At 43.1% G+C, this 20910-nt stretch overlaps 1 protein-coding gene across 2 annotated transcripts in view; it reads left to right on the forward strand.

The window, feature by feature from the left end:
• The window catches only part of ABLIM1 (actin binding LIM protein 1), a 264382-nt gene that overhangs the window by 214363 nt on the left and 29109 nt on the right, over positions 1-20910 (forward strand). For both annotated transcript variants that reach the window (XM_006879917.1, XM_006879918.1), the window contains 4 exons: positions 11527-11604; positions 12283-12438; positions 17923-17958; positions 19608-19737. In XM_006879917.1, coding sequence (XP_006879979.1) covers positions 11527-11604; positions 12283-12438; positions 17923-17958; positions 19608-19737 — 400 coding nt within the window. The remainder of the gene's footprint in view (positions 1-11526; positions 11605-12282; positions 12439-17922; positions 17959-19607; positions 19738-20910) is intronic.

Raw genomic sequence — 20910 nt, forward strand, 5'->3', positions numbered from 1 at the left:
GGGGGTTGGTGTGTGGCATTAGTGAGACTGGCTCAGGAAAGGGCAGAAGTTCAGAGCCGCTGTACGTAGGGTCACTATGGGTCACAGGCAATTCAAGGGCATATACCAACAATCTCATAGAAGGAGATTGCCCATCTTTCTCCCCAAGAACTGCTGGTGGAATCAAACCTTTGGATTAGCAGCACAACTCCTTACCATTCAGCCAGTAGAGCTCCGTAAAAAGAGAAGAAAATTTTTTAATGGGGGGGGGGACCCAAAACCTTTGGAAGTCACCCTCTTCAATGTCTTCACTCATAAGATGAAGTCAGAGGAATCAGATAAATGCCTAAGGCGAACCAAGTCTGAAACAGCCATACTCATCCAGGCCAATGTTCCAACTCCAGCACACAGCGCCTCAGGCTGGCTCTTGGCCGGGCTACACCCAGCTCTTCTTTGCTGTCTGCTCTCCCTTCTATTTTAGAGATTTAGCTCCAGTGGCAAGTTTCCACATACAATATGTTCTCATGGATCCACAGTAGACAGCAAACTCGGGTCATTCCTACCACAAAGGAATGTTGCTCAAAATCAGTCCCTGTCTTTCACAAGCAGCTGTGTTTTTCAGTACTTTTTAAAGTATTTCTAAAAGTGTACTCTATAACACTCTTAACATGTACTTTTGTGGCTTGAAAAGATATCATCAGACGTGAAGTTTTCATTTGCTCCAGACCTTGAAGTTCAAGACATGTGGAACATCTTGGGAATTAGAGCAAAAGGGAAAGAAAATATATACCTCCAGATCCATTTTTAATAACTTCCCGCTGCTTCCCCTGGTGTTCAAAAGAGACATCTGATTCCCATTATCCTGCCGTAAATATCAATGAAGTCAACTTTAGCTCTATCTCACAAAGTTGTAAACAGCTTGAGGTCTGGCAGAGGGGGAAAGAAGTCTGTTTGGGGAGAACTTCTCTTGCCCATGGGTGATTGAGGAACAATTTGGTGACCATGGGTTTTTGGGGAACAATGGTGATTGGGGAACAGCTCTTCAGAACCTTCCAGAAGTCTTAAAATGTCACAGCAGTGCAGATTCAAGTTACACAAATGTTTGAATCTTTTCAGTACCCGGAACCACACAGACCCAGAACCACACAGTAGCACATTCTTAGCATCTAAAATGAAACATCAATAAATTGATGATTAAATCCACTGGCCCTGCCCTTCATTGGGGAAAGGTCACTCTGTAGAAGAAATGAGCCTTCATTTTGCTACGAAAGACAGATTTGTAGGGAGAAAATGAGGGGAAAAAAATCCACCTCATAGCTGATCACCCAGTGTGTTTTCGAAGACTATAAATCACACAGGAAGAGATTGTCAAACTTTTTTTTTTTCTTTCTGAATAGCAGCTGGTAGATTCGAACTGCCAGAGGGGGACCTACCATTGGCAGCACAATGCCCTACCCACTAAACCCCCAGAGGAGAGTAATTTTATTTGTTTCTATTCTCTATAAGTGTTTCTTCTTTTCCTTTTGCTTAAATGACAGGCTTTTTAGAATTATGAAAACAATATTACCTAAGAAAGAGCATATTACAGTTTTGTTTACACAGAAGAGTTTTAAATAAATAACAACTTTTACCTAGCCATATACTGACCACTGGTAATTCATGTTTCAATGTATTAACAAAGCCCATGGGATTTCCAGAATCAAGTTTGTAAAAATCCCAGTGGGGTCATTTGCTTTCACTCTAAAGATAATTTCTCTTGTGTGCCATGGGAGGCGAAATCATGAGTTGACTACCGTATAAAACAGAAATGCAGTGGTTGGTTTGGGTTTGTTTCTTTTCTTTTGGAACTAATGTTCATGACTGTTATCACACATATACTTGCAAATCTATGATAATCAATGTAGAAAATCCCATGGACTGCCAAAAGAACAAACCAGATATGTCTTAAAGAAGGTGCAGCCAGACTGCTCCTTGGAGGCAAAGATGTTAAAAAATCATCTCACATACTTTGGGCGTGTTGAGAGGAGAGGCTATTCACTCGAGAGGGGCACCATCCTTGGGGAGGTGAGGGGACGGTGAGAGAGAGGAAGACTCTCAACTAGATGGATTGACACCGTGACTTCAGCAGTGGACTCATGTGTATCAGATATTGTGGGGATGGCACGGGAAAGGTCAGGGAGCAGATCAGTTGTTCATAGGTTTGCTGTGAATCATATTTGATTCAGTGACACCTAACAACAGCAACATATGCACAGTTAAAGAAAGGAGCTAATTAGAGGCTTTATGTTTGTCTCCAACAAGGAAATAGAATCGGTGCCTGTTGTTTCATTAATATCACTATATAACATACAGTTTTATTCACAGCTTTCACTATGTGGGAGGATTTCATCCACTCTGATGAGTCTTTATAGTTTATTAGACTCTCTGCACAGGTGTTGAGAGTGATACTGGAAGGAAGTGGAGGTTCCTGCTTCCAGTCAAGGCTGATGGTTGGCATTTGTATGTCAAAGTGTCCCCAGAGATGAGGTGTATCAGAATGAGAACCTTCTTTCCACTTCCTCTCAAGACATGACTTCTTTGTTGCAAACGGGTGGATCGCACCTTTGTTCTTTTAGCAATGTATTGTTCAGTGTATGCATACAGGTTTTACAAATATTCATTCCTCTGCAGCTGTTGTCACCACCTTGTCTAGTGAACTTCAACAAAAACCCAAGGCAGGTACTGTCACCAGCAGGAGCATTTCACTTCATGTAAGGTGGCTGTCACCTTAGATGAGTAGCTGTCTCATAAGCATCGCTAAGATCCTTCCGACCTGGTTGCCCGCTGCCTGTAGTTTCTCTGTTCTCGTAGAGCATGGCTTCGGATGACTGCAAAGTAGATCAAGTAGTTGTTGCAGCCCTACTTCTGGCAGAGGGAGGGCGGGATGAGCGGATGATGTCACGTCTGCAGTCACTTGTCAACCTGTACTCAGCTCAAAGTGATTTGATGGCCAGGATTTGAAGGATGATAAGCATTCGCATGGAAACCTAAAAAGATTTCTTTAATGCAATTCTCTGTCTGGAACTGTGCCATCTGAGTGGGAGGACAAGGGGACAAAGTCAAGACACAGGGACGAAAAAAACCAATTCAGCTGAAAGGCTTTTAGAAATAAGGATCTTGAAGGGGAATGTGCCTTTTCAAGCTCCCAGCTGTTAGGTAAATGCCATTTCTCCCTCTCCCCTGGTTAAATGATGAATGAGTCAAACTATCTTTCAGTGAAGCTTTTTGGTTGATCTGAAGAGATGGTTTGGTTTTGGTTTTGGGTTCTTTCTTTTCTTTTCTTTTCATTTCTTTTCTTTTTTTTCTTTTCTTTCGATTTCAGAAAGTCTTGCTGAAATCTAAAGTGATCAGATGGGGAATGAATAGATGTAGGGCATGATGGGCCCTTCTGATAAGAGATAAGGTGAAGTCAGCTCCAGACAGCACAGCCAGAAGGTTCCCCTGCAGGCTCCTCCCCCTCCTTTACCAGATTCAGCTTTGAGCTGTTGTGCTAACCCTGTGGACCAGGCCGTTTACGAGGTCTCAGGAACTCAGTTCTCCTTTCTGTATCTACTTTCTCTTCTTCCTTCATAGGTTGGTTGATTTTGGTTGTTTTGGGGTTGTTTATTTTTATTTCATCAAAGACAACATTAAAAGAAAATATTACTAAAAAAGAAAGAAAAAGATTGCATTTCCCCCACTTGTGCTCTTGCGTGGGGTGTGTTTGTGCAGGGCAGAAAAGGAAGGTGCTCCAGGTCTCTCTGATTCATCATTGTCCCTCATCGTTTCCCCTTCTGTCTGGGAAAGTGGGAATACCTTTCAGGGTTAAATATTTGAAATCATCTTCCCTTGTACGCCAGTGACCACAACAGTGGGCTTTTGAGCATGTTGGAGACGGTGACCATGATGCAGGTCAGGGCAAGGTTCCCATCTATTGTCCATCAAGCCACTAAGTCACAGTGGACTCCGCAGCACTTGACTTTGACACTGATAGGGAATGGCAGAAACTCACTCTAACCTGCTGGGTGAGTCACTGAGTCACTGTTAACCTGGGTTCCTGCATGGCTTTATAAATAACCGAGGGTGAGTGATTGCATGTAAGGGCTCTCTGTGCAAGTACAGGGGCTCTGAAGTGAGGGCATGATAAGTTGAGGGTAAAGAAGTAACTCGAAGTGACACAAAGGAGTTAGTGAGTTAACACTTTTAAAGACAGGACAAGTTTCAATTTGAGTGGTTATGTTAGAGGGCTAGCTCCTTCCCTTTTGAAAATAGTTTGGTCTTTAGAGAAGCTCAGCAGTCATCTATTAATTAGGGAAAAATACAACCCAAAGAAGGAAAGAAATGTTATTTATTTATCTATTATATATAGAGATAGAGATGATATAGATAGAGATAGATATAGATATAGACAGATATATATAGATATATAGATATAGATATGTTTATACATTATATATAAATAGATCACATATTTATGTTTATATCTATAGATAGATTTATTATACATAAATATGTTAAATATATAGAGATATATATAACTAAATATATATTTAGTAATATGTAAATATATCTATTTAGCTATATCTATATTTCTATCTCTCTATCATATATATGTCTGTATATATATCTACACATATATATCTACATATATATATAATTAAAAAATAAATAAAAGTTGGAAATTATCAACAATTTCATGTTACTTGTGTTCCAGTCAACACCTTTGATCATAAGGTAGATTGGGAAAGTCAGCTTGACCTCTCCAACGTACTAAGCAGCAAAGGTTAAAGACTGAGGTGCCTCTGACTATAACCATGGTCTTTTTAATCACTTACTATGCACCTGAGAATTGGACAGTGAATAAGGATGAAGCGAGGAGAGTGAAATTTCATCTCATATATTTTGGGCATGTTGTTAATTAAAGAGGGGCCATATCTCGGAGAGAACATTATACTGAGAAAGGTCAATCATCAATGACAGAAGGGAAGACCCTCGACAGGATGGATTGATACAGTGATCGCAGGAGTGCGCTCAAGCGTGTCAGAGATGATGGGGACGTCACAGGATAGGACAGAGCTCAGATCCCTTGTTCATAGGGTCACTAGGACTCATAGTTGATTGGAACAGCACCTAGTAACAACAGAGAGAGAGAAAGAGAGTGAGAGAGGGTGTGTGTACAGACACACATATACAGATGCTCACAATTTCCAGTTAATTAGGATGGAATTCTGGGTGCTTAATCTTTTTTAAAAAACTTTATTTTATATTTATTTACATACAATATTTGTATACATCCTGTTTCAATCACATGCATTGCTTTTCACAGCTTCCCTCATTCACATTGTATTTCATACAATCATGCCTATACATTGTTTTATAAAATCAATCACTGTCAATCTATGCCCACTATTAACCCCTTTTCACATCCCTGCTGGATCTTTCCTGATTTCTTCACCCCCTTTGTCCACCCACCAAGCTCTGTGACCTTGTGATTTCCCCCCTTCCTTGATCTAACCCCCCTTTTCCTCTTTTGACCTGTGTACATATCCTGGTAGTCTTAGTACATATCCTTCTGTTTTTATAATAATGGTCTTACGAAGTATTTGTCCTTATGAGTCTGAGCTAGTTCAGTTCACTCAGCATAATGCTCTAGGATGAAAGTTCCAAAAGTGAGTGGATAATCTCTTTATTTCCTTCCATAAGGGAGTGGGCATGAGCCTCTGCTGGTCAAGCAGATACACTCTGGGAGCCACCAGGCTAAGGGCAGATGACCCATGTATGTCATTCCAGCCCTGAGAATGGCTCAAACTGACACCCTGCTGGCAGAAAAGACAGGCAGGGGCCAGCGCCATCTGGCCTTGGAAGGGCATCTGTGACAGCAGCCAGATATCAGCAGGAAGTCCCCGTCTCCAGAAGACTCTGGCACACTTCTTGTTCTCAAAGAGAAGGAAGACATTTGTCAACTCCAAGTGGCACTGCTGCCTCAGTTATTATGACAAATTGCTTCTCGTGATCTGAGAGCCAAGCGTGAGAACTGTGAAAGTCTAGAAAAGCCTCGTCTATGCAGCTCACATTTGAAAGAGCCATCCTGTCCTAAAGAGCAAAACCTGGTGAAGAAAGGCCAGCAAGAAACGGAGTCCGTGCCGAGGAGACGTGGGAAAGGTGGAGCATTACTGTCTGCCGGGCGAGGTTCTCAGAGCTGCACACAAATGATCTCATTCATTCCCACAAAGTGAGTGTGGTTAATACTTCTTTCCTGTTCTTATAATAAAGAGAGTCAAAGAAGCTAAAAGATGGACAATTTTATGTAATGCCACAGGCCTTGTAGAGCCAGCATTTGACCCAAATAGTTTGACTTCAGAGCCTCCCTTTCACCCATGTCAGGAGGAGGCGGTCCCTGGAGACAGCATGCTTATGAAGTAGAGGGTCATCCAGGAAAAGGAAGACCCTCAACGAGCTGGTTGACCCTCAGTGAGATAGTGGCTGTAACAGGAGGTTCAGACACATCAGCGGTCGTGGGGGTGGCACAAGGCTGGCCTCTGTGGTTCTGGTGTGCACACAGTGGCTGTGCGTGGAAACCAACTCCACACGTAACAGTAACATATAGTAATGCTTTGTCCTGCCACTCACGTATAAGCTGGAATACAGAAAAGGGTCATTATAATTAAGCATAGAAGCAAGAGTTAGCTCGGCTTGTGGAAATGTTACAGTCAGGTGGTTGGTGTTATGTGCCACCGCGTTGGAAGCCACTCAAAGCAGGCCCACGCCCACCTCCCCAGCAGGTTTTCAGAGGCTATGAATTGCACAAGAAGAGCTTGTCTGTCGTTTTCCTGCAGAGCTGCTAGTGGATTTAAACCTCTTGCCTTTGGGTTGACAGCACATCTCCATAACCCACGAGGCTGCCAGAGTCATGTTAGGAGGTTAGGATACAGCAAAATCAATGGTAAGTGCAATGAGAGATAGTCTGAAGATCCAAACGGTGAACCAAGTGCGATGTGAAAATTATTCCAATTGTTGAGCAACTCTAACACATTTTAGCCCAGTAAGGTCAACAGTGTCAATGGGCAAGGCTAATCCTGCAGAGAATTGCCTGTGTGCGTGCGTGCATGCGTATGTACCTCCAGGAATCCTTTAATCCAGGGAGGAAGGGAGGTAGAAGGAAACAGAACCAAACTGGATTACTGGGGCCAGTGTTTTCTGCATTTTACATCACTGGGTCAGAATACAAAAGCCCATTCTCTATATGCACGCGTGCTGTTACCAGTTGTTGTGAGCAGCATATTCAGGAGAAAGAGCTAACCCCTTCAGACCCATCCCAAGGCTCATTGGTAAGTCCCTGACCCACACTTGGCGCAAATAGGGGGTGAGTAATGGGGGAGACCCCAAAGGTCCAGAACTTTGGCTATTTACACCGTGTCCTAGATGCTTGTTGATGAAAAACAGGCTTCTGTCATAGCAACCCCAGTAAACGAAGACAGCTGGCTCTGCTGTTACACCCTCTTCTGCTCCACCCCAACAGAGTGACTAATAACGGGGTTCATACAGAGCTGCTGCTGCTTTAGGAGCCCCTGATTCAGCTGCAGCTCATAGTGACCCCGTGTGACAGATTACAACTGCCTCACAGAGTTTTCCAAGTTGCTAGCATTTCTGGAGCAGATTGCAGCCACCTCCTCCATTGGACCCACTGAGCTATCAAGGCTCCTTCTGAACGAGCTAGTAGCTGTAAGATAGTGTAAGTTAGCAGATATTTCTACCATTTTATCTCAATCATCTTCTATTGCTTTCATTGTCCCACAGCTGCGTTGAGGGAAATAAATGGTGGCATTTCACTTATAATAAGGTCAGAAATGTAGCTCAGCTCTGAAGAACTTGGACTCTGGGCCTAGAGAATATGGGCTCATGGGTGACTCTGTTGATTCCTCTGTTACTGTGTGACTTGGAATACTCAGACTGTTCTTTAATCTGTAAAATGGACATAATTATAGAACCTACCAGTGTCGGAGACAGTGTGATTGGCACAGGACAGAGCGGAGTTTAGGGCTGTTGTACATAGGGTCGCTATGAGTCGCAAGCGACTCAACGGCACATAACAACAACAACAACAACAACACAGAGAGTTATTAGGAAGATTAAAATAAGAGTATGCCTGAGAAGTGCTTCACACAGCCATGTAGTGATTGCAATAAAAAGGCTAACATTATTACAATGATAAATGTTAGGGTTTTTAAAAAAATGTTAGTTGTTTTAAATATCGACTTATGGATATCATTGTAAAGAACGGGGACTCCAGAGCACTTATCATTTGAACAAAGCCAGAAGATAATGCATGATTCGAAATCAGAAAAGCTATGTGTCAGTGCTGTATTTTTTCACCACATTTATTATGTCCTCTGTATACTAAGCGCATACTCTGAAAAGTTGGACCTAATAAGAAGAAAGCAGCATCAGGATTAAAAGAGGACTCATTAACAACCCGCAACATGCAAATTATACGACTTTGCCTATTAAAAGTAAAGAAGACTTAAAGCACTTATTAATAAAGAGCAAAGGCAGCCTTCAGTACAAATTCCAGCTCAACCTAATGGTGCTAAAATCCTTTCAACTGGACCAAAAAGCAACATCGTAATAAGGGGAGGAAACATTCAAGTTGTCAGTGATTTATTTTACTTGGATCCACAGTCAATACATTTGGAAGCAGCAATTAAGAAATTAAACAACATATTACACTGAGTAACTTTGAAGATGTCACTTTGAGGACTAAAGTGCACCTGACCCAACCAGGAGTTTGCCTCCTATGTATGTGAAAGACCAAAGTTGTTGTTGTTGTTGTTGTTGTTCTCAATTCATTCATTCATTCTTTGTTGCAAGACCAAAGAATTGATGCTTTTGGATTGTAATGTTGGCGTGGAATATGAACCACACTGTGGACAGCTAGGAGGAGGAACAAATCTGTCTTGGAAGAAATATAACTAGGTGCCCTCTAAGAGGAAGAATGTCAGAACTTCATCTCAGGTACTTCTGCCGTGTTACCAGGAGGGACAAGTTCCTGGGAAAGGACATCATGCCTGGTGAAGTAAAGGGTTAGCAAAAAAAAAAAGCAGGAAGACCTTCAGTGAGAGGGATTGACACTATTGGCTCAGATTACCAGGGTTCTGGTGACACTGGCACAGGACCAACCACACTTCATCCTGTTGTATATGAGCCACGCTGAGTCAGAGCTAACCTGACAAACAGCGTCTAGAGCAACAGCAGACCGTAAGAGACTTGTGCCATCAATGAAGACGTTTCATTGTGATATTTTGGTAAATATTAGATTGCCAAATAAAATTAAAATTGCCGGCGATCTATACCTAGCTGCTTATAGTTAATAAACACAAACACAAAGAGTCACTAGCTTTTTTTAAAATTAATTTTAATGGAAGTTTATAGAAACTTAGGGTTTCCAGTCATTCATTGTTCCACTTTTCTCCCCTGCCCACCCCCTCCCCCCAATTCACTGTTCTCCTTGAAAAAGAAAAGAAAAACCCTTTCATTGTTATGCAATCCCTCCCCCCAAGTCCTTCACTCTAGACTCCTGTCATGACAATAATACCCAATCATATATCCCTTTTAAACAGTTCTCTCCCTCACCTGTTTCAACGCAGTAAACATCATTCCTCCCCTCCTTCGAGATGACATATCTTTTAAAAGAAGTGATATATTTTGATTTTGCCCCTTCTGTATTTTGATAAAAAAACTGGATCTCCAATGTGGGCATCTTTTGAGGAGTGTCTGTGTGAACTCTTTCTTTTTTCAGCATTATTTGTTGTCGATGTAGTTATGTACTGTTGAGTTTGTTCCACAACTCATAGTGATACTAAGAACAACAGCTCTGAAGCCAGCCCTATCCTGAGCCAGTCTCACAGCCTCCAACACACCTCCCCCCACTGGCCCAGTAACTGGCTCAATCCATCTTGAGACATGATTGTGAATAGATGAATATCATTCCACATGGAAACTGCATGTATGCAGTGAATCTTGGAGAGGAGGCCCTGCAGTGGTGAGCTCGTCTCACCTCCACTTGTACCCAGAGGAATTTCTCCAGTGCCCACCTGTCCTGGTAGCTCTGGGGGACACCAGAGGCATAGGCTGAGCGTAGCTGATGGTCAGGGCATCTCTTCATCTAAAGGAAGATCAGTTACTGCTGCCTCAAGTTGTACTGGTTTGTTTCGGGACATGAACTACATAGTTAAGCAACATCCGTGTTGATCAGTAGTCTCTTGGTCCAGTCACACTCACAGTCAAGGTGGAAAGTATCAACAGAAACAAGGCTAAAAAGGAAAACTTCTCTATCTGATCTAGAGCTATAAACTGTTCTCCCTGAGAAATAGTTGCCCTGAGGTGAGGGCATTTTCTAAAAACTGAATCTTTGGTTTTCTTTGTATGACTTTTTCTAACACTATAAGGCAACAGATCCTAGTTTTTCACACATTTCCTCTCCCACTCATTTAACCATCATCCATTCTCGAACTCTCCAAGTATATTCACCTGGCTTCTGCCTCCTTCCCTGGCAGTAACCTTTCCCACTTTCTCTCTGCCTGGGAAAGCTCAGATTCAGGTGCTTAGCATGTGTCACCTGTCCACAGACTATTTGTTTACAAATAATAAATTCCATCTCATTCTCTCAAAGGGTATTGCTTTTCTTCTGTGTGTCTGTACAAAGCATCAGATATACAAAGCATTCAGAAATACAGACATGAAAATAACTCAGAGCAGAAATTGTAACTACAGTCAATGAGAGAGAGAGGCCTGATATAGAGACTGGTAAATAATTATCAATTTATACCTGAAAGGAAACATAAGCAGGGCATCATGAGAGAAAGACCAAGGAGTATTTAGTCTGGATTAAAGGTGAAGGGAGTTTTGTCTGATAAGCCAGAGATGAAGGAGGTGGAAAATATATCCAGGTTAATTTTAAAATCAGAGCCTTCCACGCAGAGGAGCAGAAAGCCAAGACCCCAGGCCCCTAAGACAGGGCAGAGTACCATGTGCTGTGAGTGAGGATGGGTGGTGAGGAGTGGAGCAGGACAGGAGGGCAGGAAGACAGTCATGAGCTTCAAACTGCCAGCCTCTCAGGTGGAAGTCAAGCACTTAGCTGGGAGCCTGAATACCAGGTACCAATGGATTTGAGGAACCAAGAGTGAAAGCAATTAAAACTGTATAGAACGACATTATGTTAGTCCAGTGAGTGAAGGGTGGCTGGGACTAGAATTATGGCAATGGGGGGACATGGACGACTTGACTGTATCTTGTATGTAGAGTCAGAGATCTTGTAAAGGCTGAAGGGAAGAAATCTCAGGAAAAGCCCAGGATGCTTTTCAAAGCTGAATTGCACTCGCTTCCATGAAATCTGTCTTCTAGGCTACATTGCTCCTTATTCACAAAGGTCCTTTCTAATTGGCTCAGCTTTTAGTAACGTTTAGTCACCCAGCTCAGTCTTGATTCTGGAGACGCGGTCTGAAACCTCACAAGTTATGCTTTGCTTTGCAGCCGACCAGGACCTCGTCGGAGAGTATTTATTCTCGACCCGGCTCCAGTATCCCTGGCTCACCAGGTCATACTATCTATGTAAGTATCTACTTCAGGACAAGTGAGTTCATGGATTCTACACGCTGGGCCGGTGATCTCCAATAAATAAAACCTAATGCAAAGTGACTTCTGTTTCTGCTCTGAGAGCTGATGCTTGTTTTTATAGATCGACCTTTTCAGTCATGCTTGACTTCACGTAAATTAAGTTCATATTTCAGCGTCTTGGGATAATTGAGTAGGTGACCTGTAGATTACAAGGATAGAAAGTATGATGGCAGGCTTGAAAATGCTTTCCGATAACTTGACATACTTGGAGATAATTACATATTTTATAATGCTGATTCTAAGTGTTCTTAAATTCTGTTACAAAGGTATTGAAATATTTACTTGATTAAATATGCAATCCTTGTTTGTAGCCATATGAAAAGATGGGTTTTTTTCCACCATCTGTTTAACCTTTTCCTTCTATGTAATATATTTAAGATATTATCTTTAGAGTTTGTGGCCTTCTCTACTTGGAAACGTTTTTGGAAATGTGATCAGTGAAATGAACAACTTTCTAAAGAGCGTTACTGTGATGAGCAAAGAATTTTAAATTGTGTTTCTTTAACTGTGTAAAAATATTTACTGTGTTAGCAAGACATGTCATTCACTAGCAGAAGTTCCCCAAAGAGATGAAACGGGACGTTAATTTTTCTTTCTGTTTCACTTTGCCAGGCAAAAGTAGACAATGAAATTCTGGATTACAAGGATTTAGCAGCCATTCCCAAGGTCAAGGCCATTTATGACATTGAGCGGCCAGATCTCATTACCTATGAACCTTTCTACACTTCGGGCTACGATGACAAGCAGGAGAGACAGAGCCTTGGGGAGGTAAGAAACTCCTCGAGGTGGCGTGGTGTACAACAGCGTCTCTTCACTTTCATTCATGTATCTAACCTACCATTTGGTGTAAAAATAAATCACGGTGTCCTTTGAATTGCCTGTTGTTTGCAGGCTGCAGGCGAGGTGCTCTGAGGTATACAGAAGCCTCTCAGGGACTGCCTCTCAGGGACTCCTGTCCTTAGAGAGGGTGCAGAGAGGTGGGAATGTGGACATACCGCATTTAGAGTCACGTGCCTTGCGTGGATTTAGACCCCTAATGAGCACGTGTTAGAGCAGAGCTATGCGCTCCGTTGGGTTTTCAGTGGTCGGTTTTTCTGAAGTAAAGCATCAGCATTTTTCCCAAGGCCCCTCTGGATAACACTCAAACTGCCTGTGTTTGGGTTAATAGCTAAGCATGTGCAGCATTTGCAGCATTCCAAGATTACCACATATACACAGCGGTGAAGGATGAAGATGCAGCACTCCCAGGTATTAGGGCAATGGAGCCAATACGGATGTTGACACTATAGGGAGACCCTGAAGGAATACAGGAGCGGGGACTTGATGGAGGTCACAGGAGAGCCGGAAGTGAGGTTTATGGTGATGATGAAAAGAGAGAGTGAGCTTCCCAAATTGTGTCCATTTCCATTTTCAAGATCCCAAATACAAGCATAACTCAGAAGTGTTGCAAATTAAGTTGCAGATCGCTGGAAGAAAGCATATCACACAAACTTTTTGGTTTCCTGTGCATATAAATGTGTGTTGACATTCTGCCATAGTTTAAGTGTACAGTAGCATTATGGAGAGAGTGTACAATATTGTGGAATTACCAGGGTGCCACATGGTGACGTGAAGTGAGCAAGTAGTGCAGTTGGAAGAAGGGTACAAATAGACTTGCTCAATGCAAGATTATCAGACTTTCAATGTTAAAAAAAAAACACCAAAAAACCAACAACAAAACACAAAAAGTACTGGATACCAATGAAGCATGTTGTTGTTGTTGTTGTTGTTGTAGTATACCATCGAGTCAGAACTGACCCATAGCTGACCCTCCAGCCGGTTTTCAGAGACAGTAAGTCACGCAGGAGGAAACTGTCCGTCTTTCACCCACGGAGCAGCTGGTGGATTCGAACTGCATGCCTTTGGGATTGCAGCACAGTTTCTTAGCATAGTAAAGTGAATTGCAATGAAATAAATTATTCATGGAATAAGAAAGCACAAGGGGGGAAAAAACAGAGAAAGAAATAACAGTATAGCACAGTGGTAAGAGCCAGGGTTCTGGAACCGAATTAGCTGGATTCAATCGGAGGTCACCACATGCCGGTTGTGTGACTCTGGCCTTGTGGCAACTGTTTTGATCTTGGTTTCCTCATCTGCAAAGTGGGTACAATAATGATAGACTGCTCCCTTTGGATTGTGGTGTTGGAGAAGAGTACTGAATACCCTATGAATTACCGAAATGGCACGTCTTGTCTTGGACGAAGAGAACCAGGGTCCTCTTTTGAGGCAGGGATGGTGAAACTTCATCCCACCTGCTTTGGGCAAGTTGTCGAAAGGGGCAAGTCCTTGGAAAAGGACCTCATACTATGAAAGGTGGAAAGAAAAGGTTTTTTCCACCATCTGTTTAAGCTTTTCCTTCTATGTTATAAATGTAAGATATTTATTATCTCTAGGGTTTGTGGCGTTCTCGGAGAGTTCTATGTAGATCTTTTTCTAAGCTTTTGGAAATACAGTCAATGAAATAAACAACTTTCTAAAGAGCTTGATTGTACTGAGAAAAGAATTTTAAATTGTGTTTCTTTTACTCTGTAAAAATAGTTACTGTGTTAACAAGACATGTAATTGATAAGCAGAAGTTCCCCAAAGAGATGAAGCAGGACGTTAATTTTTCTTTCTGTTTCACTTTGCCAGACAAGGTAGATTGACGGGGGCACTGTGACAATGGTCTAGAGTGTATCGGAGATGCAGAGGACGGTGCAAGGGCCAAGTTCAGGTCTATTGTTCACAGGGCCCCTGCGAGTTGAAGTTGACTCAGTGGCACCTAACAGCAGCAACAAGCACTTAGGATGTTTGAGGGGATTATAAACTAAACTGTGCAAAGCGATGAGGACAGACATTTAGCAAACGGTGAACAAATGACAGACACAGATGTGGTCTTAACCTGCCCTCTTGGAGCCTTGGCTCCGCCATCAGCTCCATCCGGGGTCTGGGCCACAACTACCTCGGTCCCATGTCCTCACTCCTGGTCCCAGGTGGGAGTTCCCTGCTCCATCCTCCCACCCCGACCTAGTGAGCCATGGTCTGCCTCCCTCGGATTCTTCAACCTGTCCTAATCTCTTCATTTTTATTTTTACCATTTTAATCATCTATAACTGATTTGAAACTATCTGAGATGTGTCCCCGCCAATTCCTGTCTTGAAATCAGCTGTTCAATCAAGGTTGAAATAGTCCATAAATAACATGAATAATAACGTAACATAAATAACATGAAGGCTGGGCCTTGAGGTCTTCAGTGAGGTAAAAAAGGAAGGATTTAGATGACTCCAATTAATTCTTTCCAAATTTATAGATATAGTTTTGGCTGTTTTGTTTTGTTTTTTAGCCTAGTTTTCATTCCAGTGAAGGTCTTAATTGGAGTATCTAGTTTCATGTGGGAAAGTGCTATTCATTTTCATGTAGCGCCACCTAATGGTCACATGGCCATAGCTGCATCTATTAAAAACCCTAAACTAATTTATGCTTTGTCTGTAGAATGAGAACCCACTCATAACTGAGCCTCCAGTGAGTTTTCAGAGGCTTTAACTGGCACAGGAGGAGATTTCCCATCTTTCTCACTCTGGGAAGTTGGTGGATTCAAACTGCTTGCCTTTGGATTGGCAGTGCAACTCCCTGCCCCCTCTGCCACCAGAACTCCCTAACTGCATCTGTGGCTGTTCTTAAGTACAGACTGATCACCTGACATTGAGCACCATTTTCACAGGTTTCACAGTGGTCGCAGGACAAGGGAAGTTCCCTGAACCAATGTGCGGTGGTGCTGGCCATGAAGCAAGTGGCTGAGAATATTCTAATGCTCAGGTCATACAAGCAGGGGAGGCAAGTTGTTCTATGGTCGATTTAATGAGATGTCTGTGTATGAGTTTCCCAGAAGTTCTGTGTTATACAGCAAAAACTCATTCTTCAAGACCTCAGACTTTGAAGTGAACATTTCTGGGTTGGAAACCAGACTTTAACCTGTCCTCACCAGACAACTCAGGGGAAATGATACATTTCAGTCTCCTTAATTGTGAACTCAAGATTTTCATAGATTTTCAGTAAGAATTAAGTGAGATCTTCAGATTAAAGTATGTTCCCGGCACACAGTAAGTGCTCAACCTAAGTGCTGGCCATTGTCCTAACCATCATGACAGCTGAAATGTCCTAACCATCGTGACCAGGAAATGGTGAGCCTACTTGGTCTGTGGGCTGGATCTTTTTAGGAGGTGTCCCCTTTGATCAGAAATCAGAAATATTAGTGAGCTATTCCCCAAATTCATCCAGATTAATCCAGGAGAGGGTTAAAGCGGGCTTCTCCTTGGAGGCAAGGATTCTGAGGCTTCGTTTGACGTACTTTGGCCATGTTGTAAGGAGGGACGAGTCCTTGGAGAGAGACGTCATGCTTGGGAGGGTGGAGGGAGGGACAGTGCAAGAGGGGAAGACCCTCTATGAGGTGGAGTGATTCAGTGACTGGGGTAGTGGGAGTAGGTGTGTTGGAGACAGTGAGATTGGCACAGGACAGAACAGGGTTTAGGGCTGTTGTGTACGTTGGGTCGCTATGAGTCACAAGCGACTCGATGGAACATAACAGCAGCAACATTCCCCCAAATGCGAGTTTCACACCTTAGAAAACTTGACAAGCTCTTCACTGATCTTTACGTTAGTTATTACTGTTCGACTCTTTGACCAGTCGATCGGGAGCGAGCCTGTTGACTCCGACTCGTGATGACTTTTTGTGCAGTGCACACACTGCCCACTCCTGTGTTGTCCTCACAGTCACTGGCGTGTTCGAGTCCACCTCACAGCTGGTTCACAGTCTGTCTCTGAGTGTCCCCCTTGTCCTGGCGGACCCCCTCCTTCACCAGGCGTAATGTCCTTCCCTGCCTCGTATTGAGGAGTCTGAATCAAGCGAGTCACCTGATGTGCAGTTGTGACCCGTAAAGTTTCCACTGCCTGATCCTGAGCAGGAGATTGCCAGGCCTTTCTTCCCGCTCTCTCTTGGTCTGGAAGGTCTGCTGAAACCTGCCCACTGTGGGTGGCCCTGCTGATATTCAAAATATTGGCTTCATAGCTTCTAGAATCACAACAGCATGCAGGCCACTGCAGTATGGCAAACTGACACAGACAGGACAGTCTTCTTTGACAGGATCCTTAAGATTGTCATTTCAGAAACATAAGAGGGGAAACTTGAAGGTCTCTCTAGCAGTTTCCCGTCAGTGATCCCATCCACACACAGCTGAGACGCCGCAGAGCCAGGAGGAGCTGCAGACTCGACAGTGTCTGTGTCTGTCAGTCATAGACAGGAGAGACTGGCAGCTCACTGGCAGCGTGGGCAGAGGGGCAAGCCCTAGACCTGAGATCCAGCGTTGGTGTCTCCCGAAGGTTTTATTTGCATTCCGTTCCCGTCAACTAGCTGTCTGCATTTCAATTACAGCTTTTCATTCACTCTTTCAGAAAGCAATTGTTGAGCACCTAATGTATGCCAGGACCTGGCGGTCACTAGGGTACAGAGTTGTGGACGCGTGAAGCCCCTGCCCACCTGGGCAATGTCATATTAGGTGGTGTTGAGTGCTTTAAGGAGGGATAAAGGAGAATAAAGAGAATATGTGAGAGAGGCCGGGTTTCTTCATTAAATCCGGGGTCAGAAGCACAGAGAAGTGTAATGATAATTGGAGTCCTGCAGGGGTCAGACCTGAAGGCAAGGCAGGCAGCTGGAACAGCATGTGCAAAGGTCCTAAGGTCACAGAGGCCTTGGCCTGATGGTGGGTCCCAGGAAGCCTCTGAGTGGAAGAACAGAGCTGGCAGGTAAGTGGCAGTACGGCTGGTCAGGTGACCAGGGCAAGATGCCATGTGCCCATCACAACGGTCTCATTTCAATCATGGGGCCATTTTTGGTGTCTCACTGGAGGGTGTATCCTGGCTCAGAAATCATATATATTAGTGAACTGTTCCCCAACACAGTGGATCTTACAACTTGGGAACCTTTCCAGTTACATGCGTGCTGGTATTGACATTCACTGTTAATATTTCTTTGATTCATAGTCAGCAATAACTCCCCCAAATCCTGTGTGGATTCCCGACTCTCAGCAGGTAAATAAGCAGCCTGCAGGTGGAGTGCATGTGCACGCTGACTTGGATATTTTGAAAAATATCTTCAGGTGGTTCTAACAAGCTCTTCTACTTAAAGCTATTAAAGAACGAATAGAAGTAGTGACTCTAAATTCTCTTTTCTTCTTCTAGTCTCCAAGGACTTTGTCTCCCACCCCTTCAGCAGAAGTAAGTACCCATTTTTGGAAATTATGATGGGGGCAGTTTGGGAGTTTCCTGGAACTTTCCTAGACTGTAAATTTTCATTTTTAAGAATGGCATAAAAAGATACACAATAATAATAATAAAATGTTCGGAAGGCTATGATGACCTGTAAGATGTAATGATATAAGATATGGCTGTAGATTTATTACCATTATTTTGAATCTAGGGGATAAAAATAGCCTTCCACTGACCTCAATCTGTAGCTCTCAAAACTAAGCTCAGAGCCATCAATTTGACAGTGACTCATAGCGACCCTGTGAGACAGAGTAAAACTGCACCAGCACATTTCCAAGGCTTTAAATTTTAACAGGAACAGGCTGCCATGTCTTTCTCCATAAAAGCAGCCTCTGGTTTCAACCCGCCAACCTTTCTATTAGCATCCCAGCACTTAACAACTTACTGCACCACCAGAGCTCCACCTGTACCTCTTAGTAGGAGTGAAGCCCCTTGTGCCCGTGCAGGCCTCTCCTCTCATCCTTTGAACACACTTGTATATGTTCCATAATACGGTTATGTGTTTGGGACAGCAAGGTTGGCACAGAATAGAATGGCGTTTAGGGCTCTTGTACATAGGGTTGCTATGAGTCGCAAACAACTCGATGGCACATAACAACAACAACAGCAACATATGGTCTTTGAGTTTTTATTTGCATTGCATTAGCAGAAATATCAAGAAAACAAATTCCTAAAATGTAACGTTTTCTTCTTCATGCTCTTTCAGGTTTTTTAAACAATATCATTTGCATGCATGTATGTATATATAGTCTCTACTATAATCTTTTCTGAGTTTGGACATTGTTGATAGATGACTCATAGCGACCCTATGAATGAAAGACCCGAAGACTTGTATAACTTACATCATTTTTCCAAGTTCATAGGGTTTCTGGAGGCAAGCTTTTTCAGAAGTGGATGCCACTCCTGCTTCCAAAGTTGTTTTAATTGGAGAGCTCCACCAAACACTGTCCACCATGGGTAACCATTATCACACTTGACACATCAATGTCACAGTGTTCAGCATCACAGCAACCACGAGTTACCTTTGTACAGCAAATGGACACACCAGTGCTATACCACACAGAAGAATGTTTGACCAAAAACAATTAAAACCAGGCCTGAGGGCTGCAGATTAAAATCACCCACCTTTGGGTTGGTAGCATCGCCTTCTGTCCACTGGGTGCTCCCCTCAGGTCTCTCACCTCTTTAGGACCTGGGCCAACATTAGTGGGGAAGGGTGGTCACAGATCACGTGCCTTATTCCTACACAGATCTGATGTAGGGGTGGACGCAAACTTGCTCTGTAAAACTGAAAAGCACAAATAAAAGTCACCATTGCCCCTTTCCCCACAGCTCTGTGGACAGTGGAGTGAACGAATTCTTTTTGTGTCTTAAAATTTTAATTGCTGTAAGTGTTGTCTGTCTTACAAAGACAAAACATAAGACGGAGGTGCTGCGGACAGTTTATGATGTTATCCTCACAGTAAAGGATATGGTCCTCAGAGTGTTTCTGAGCTGCAGGCAGGCGCTCTGGGCTCTGGGCAGCTTCTGCCTCCCTCGACACAGACATGAGCCTGCAGGTTCGTTTGTGCTCATTCTTTCCTGAACTTTGTTCCCAGGGCTACCAGGATGCTCGGGACCGGATGATCCACCGGTCCACCAGCCAGGGCTCCATCAACTCCCCGGTGTACAGCCGCCACAGTTACACTCCGACCACGTCACGCTCCCCCCAGCATTTTCACAGGCCTGGTAAGGGCACCCGTTTCCACAGTTCACCCCATTTCATAAACTGTATTTCTGTGTGATTCCCTCTTTCTACCTCCCCACCATTGATACTGTTTTAGAAAATCTGGCTGCCGAACATTTTTCCCTCTTACGTGGAGGAGGGCGTGTAAACTGATAGTCAACAGTATTTTCTCTCATATCTTTTCTTGAGGCAGTCATCATTTGATAGTGATATTCATTATGACTTATCAAATAATTACACTTTGACAAACTACTTGTGGAAGGGAGGATATATATATATATAATTTTTTTTTAATGTTGTTTGTTTGAGAGAGGGGCTGGAGGAGAATCTCATCACTAATGCTTGAAATGAAGCTCTCCAAGAGAAAATATTTTGTAGTACTTTTTAAGGCATATTAGTAACTTATAAACATCTGTTATTAGCCATATGTTGACAGGCTGATTATGTTACCCCAAAGATTCCATCAGGTTTGTAAGACAGAGACAGACAGACAGAGTGTTTAAGATCCCTTCTAACCCTAAAAATTTCCAAGTTTCCATGAGGCTTATAAGACACCGTGTGTGTGTGTGTGTGTGTGTGTGTGTGTGTGTGTGTGAGAGAGAGAGAGAGAGAGAGAGAGACAGAGAGAGAAACATACATGTTACAATAGAAAATACCTAATACTAATGGACATGGTTCACCTTTATTTCCTCACAAATAATTTCCTTTTGCTTTTAATGAGGGCTTCATATGTAGAGGAGAACAGAGAGTCTAGCATAGATTCCCTGAGAAACAGATTCATACGGAGGACTGTGGACGTCTCAAGACCTCCGTGATTATGCACACCTCAACAGACTTCATTTTAAGCTTCTTAGGCAGTCTGATGAGAACAAGCACAATCAGGTGCTAACTGGTTTTATGTGGAAGAATTCAAACCAGTGAAAATCATTAGAATGTGAAAAGGCCACAGTTTTCTCTCAATTGTTAATTGGAGTTTTGTTACTTGGTCTTCCAATACTATATCGTTTTCTCTAGGCTCTCAGTATTTAATGAGTTCAGTGGAATTTGGGAGAAATTTCCTTCTTACTCCGTCACTGCCCTGGAGTGGATCCGGGCACAAGCCTTTGTCCATTTGAGGATGTAGGATTCTTTGTGCTGCCACATCTGCGTGTATGCTGAGGTCATTGTGACCCCAG

This window comes from Elephantulus edwardii, unplaced genomic scaffold (genome assembly GCF_000299155.1).
Source record: "Elephantulus edwardii isolate Elephantulus edwardi_28Jun2011 unplaced genomic scaffold, EleEdw1.0 scaffold00006, whole genome shotgun sequence".
Lineage (NCBI taxonomy): Eukaryota > Metazoa > Chordata > Mammalia > Macroscelidea > Macroscelididae > Elephantulus > Elephantulus edwardii.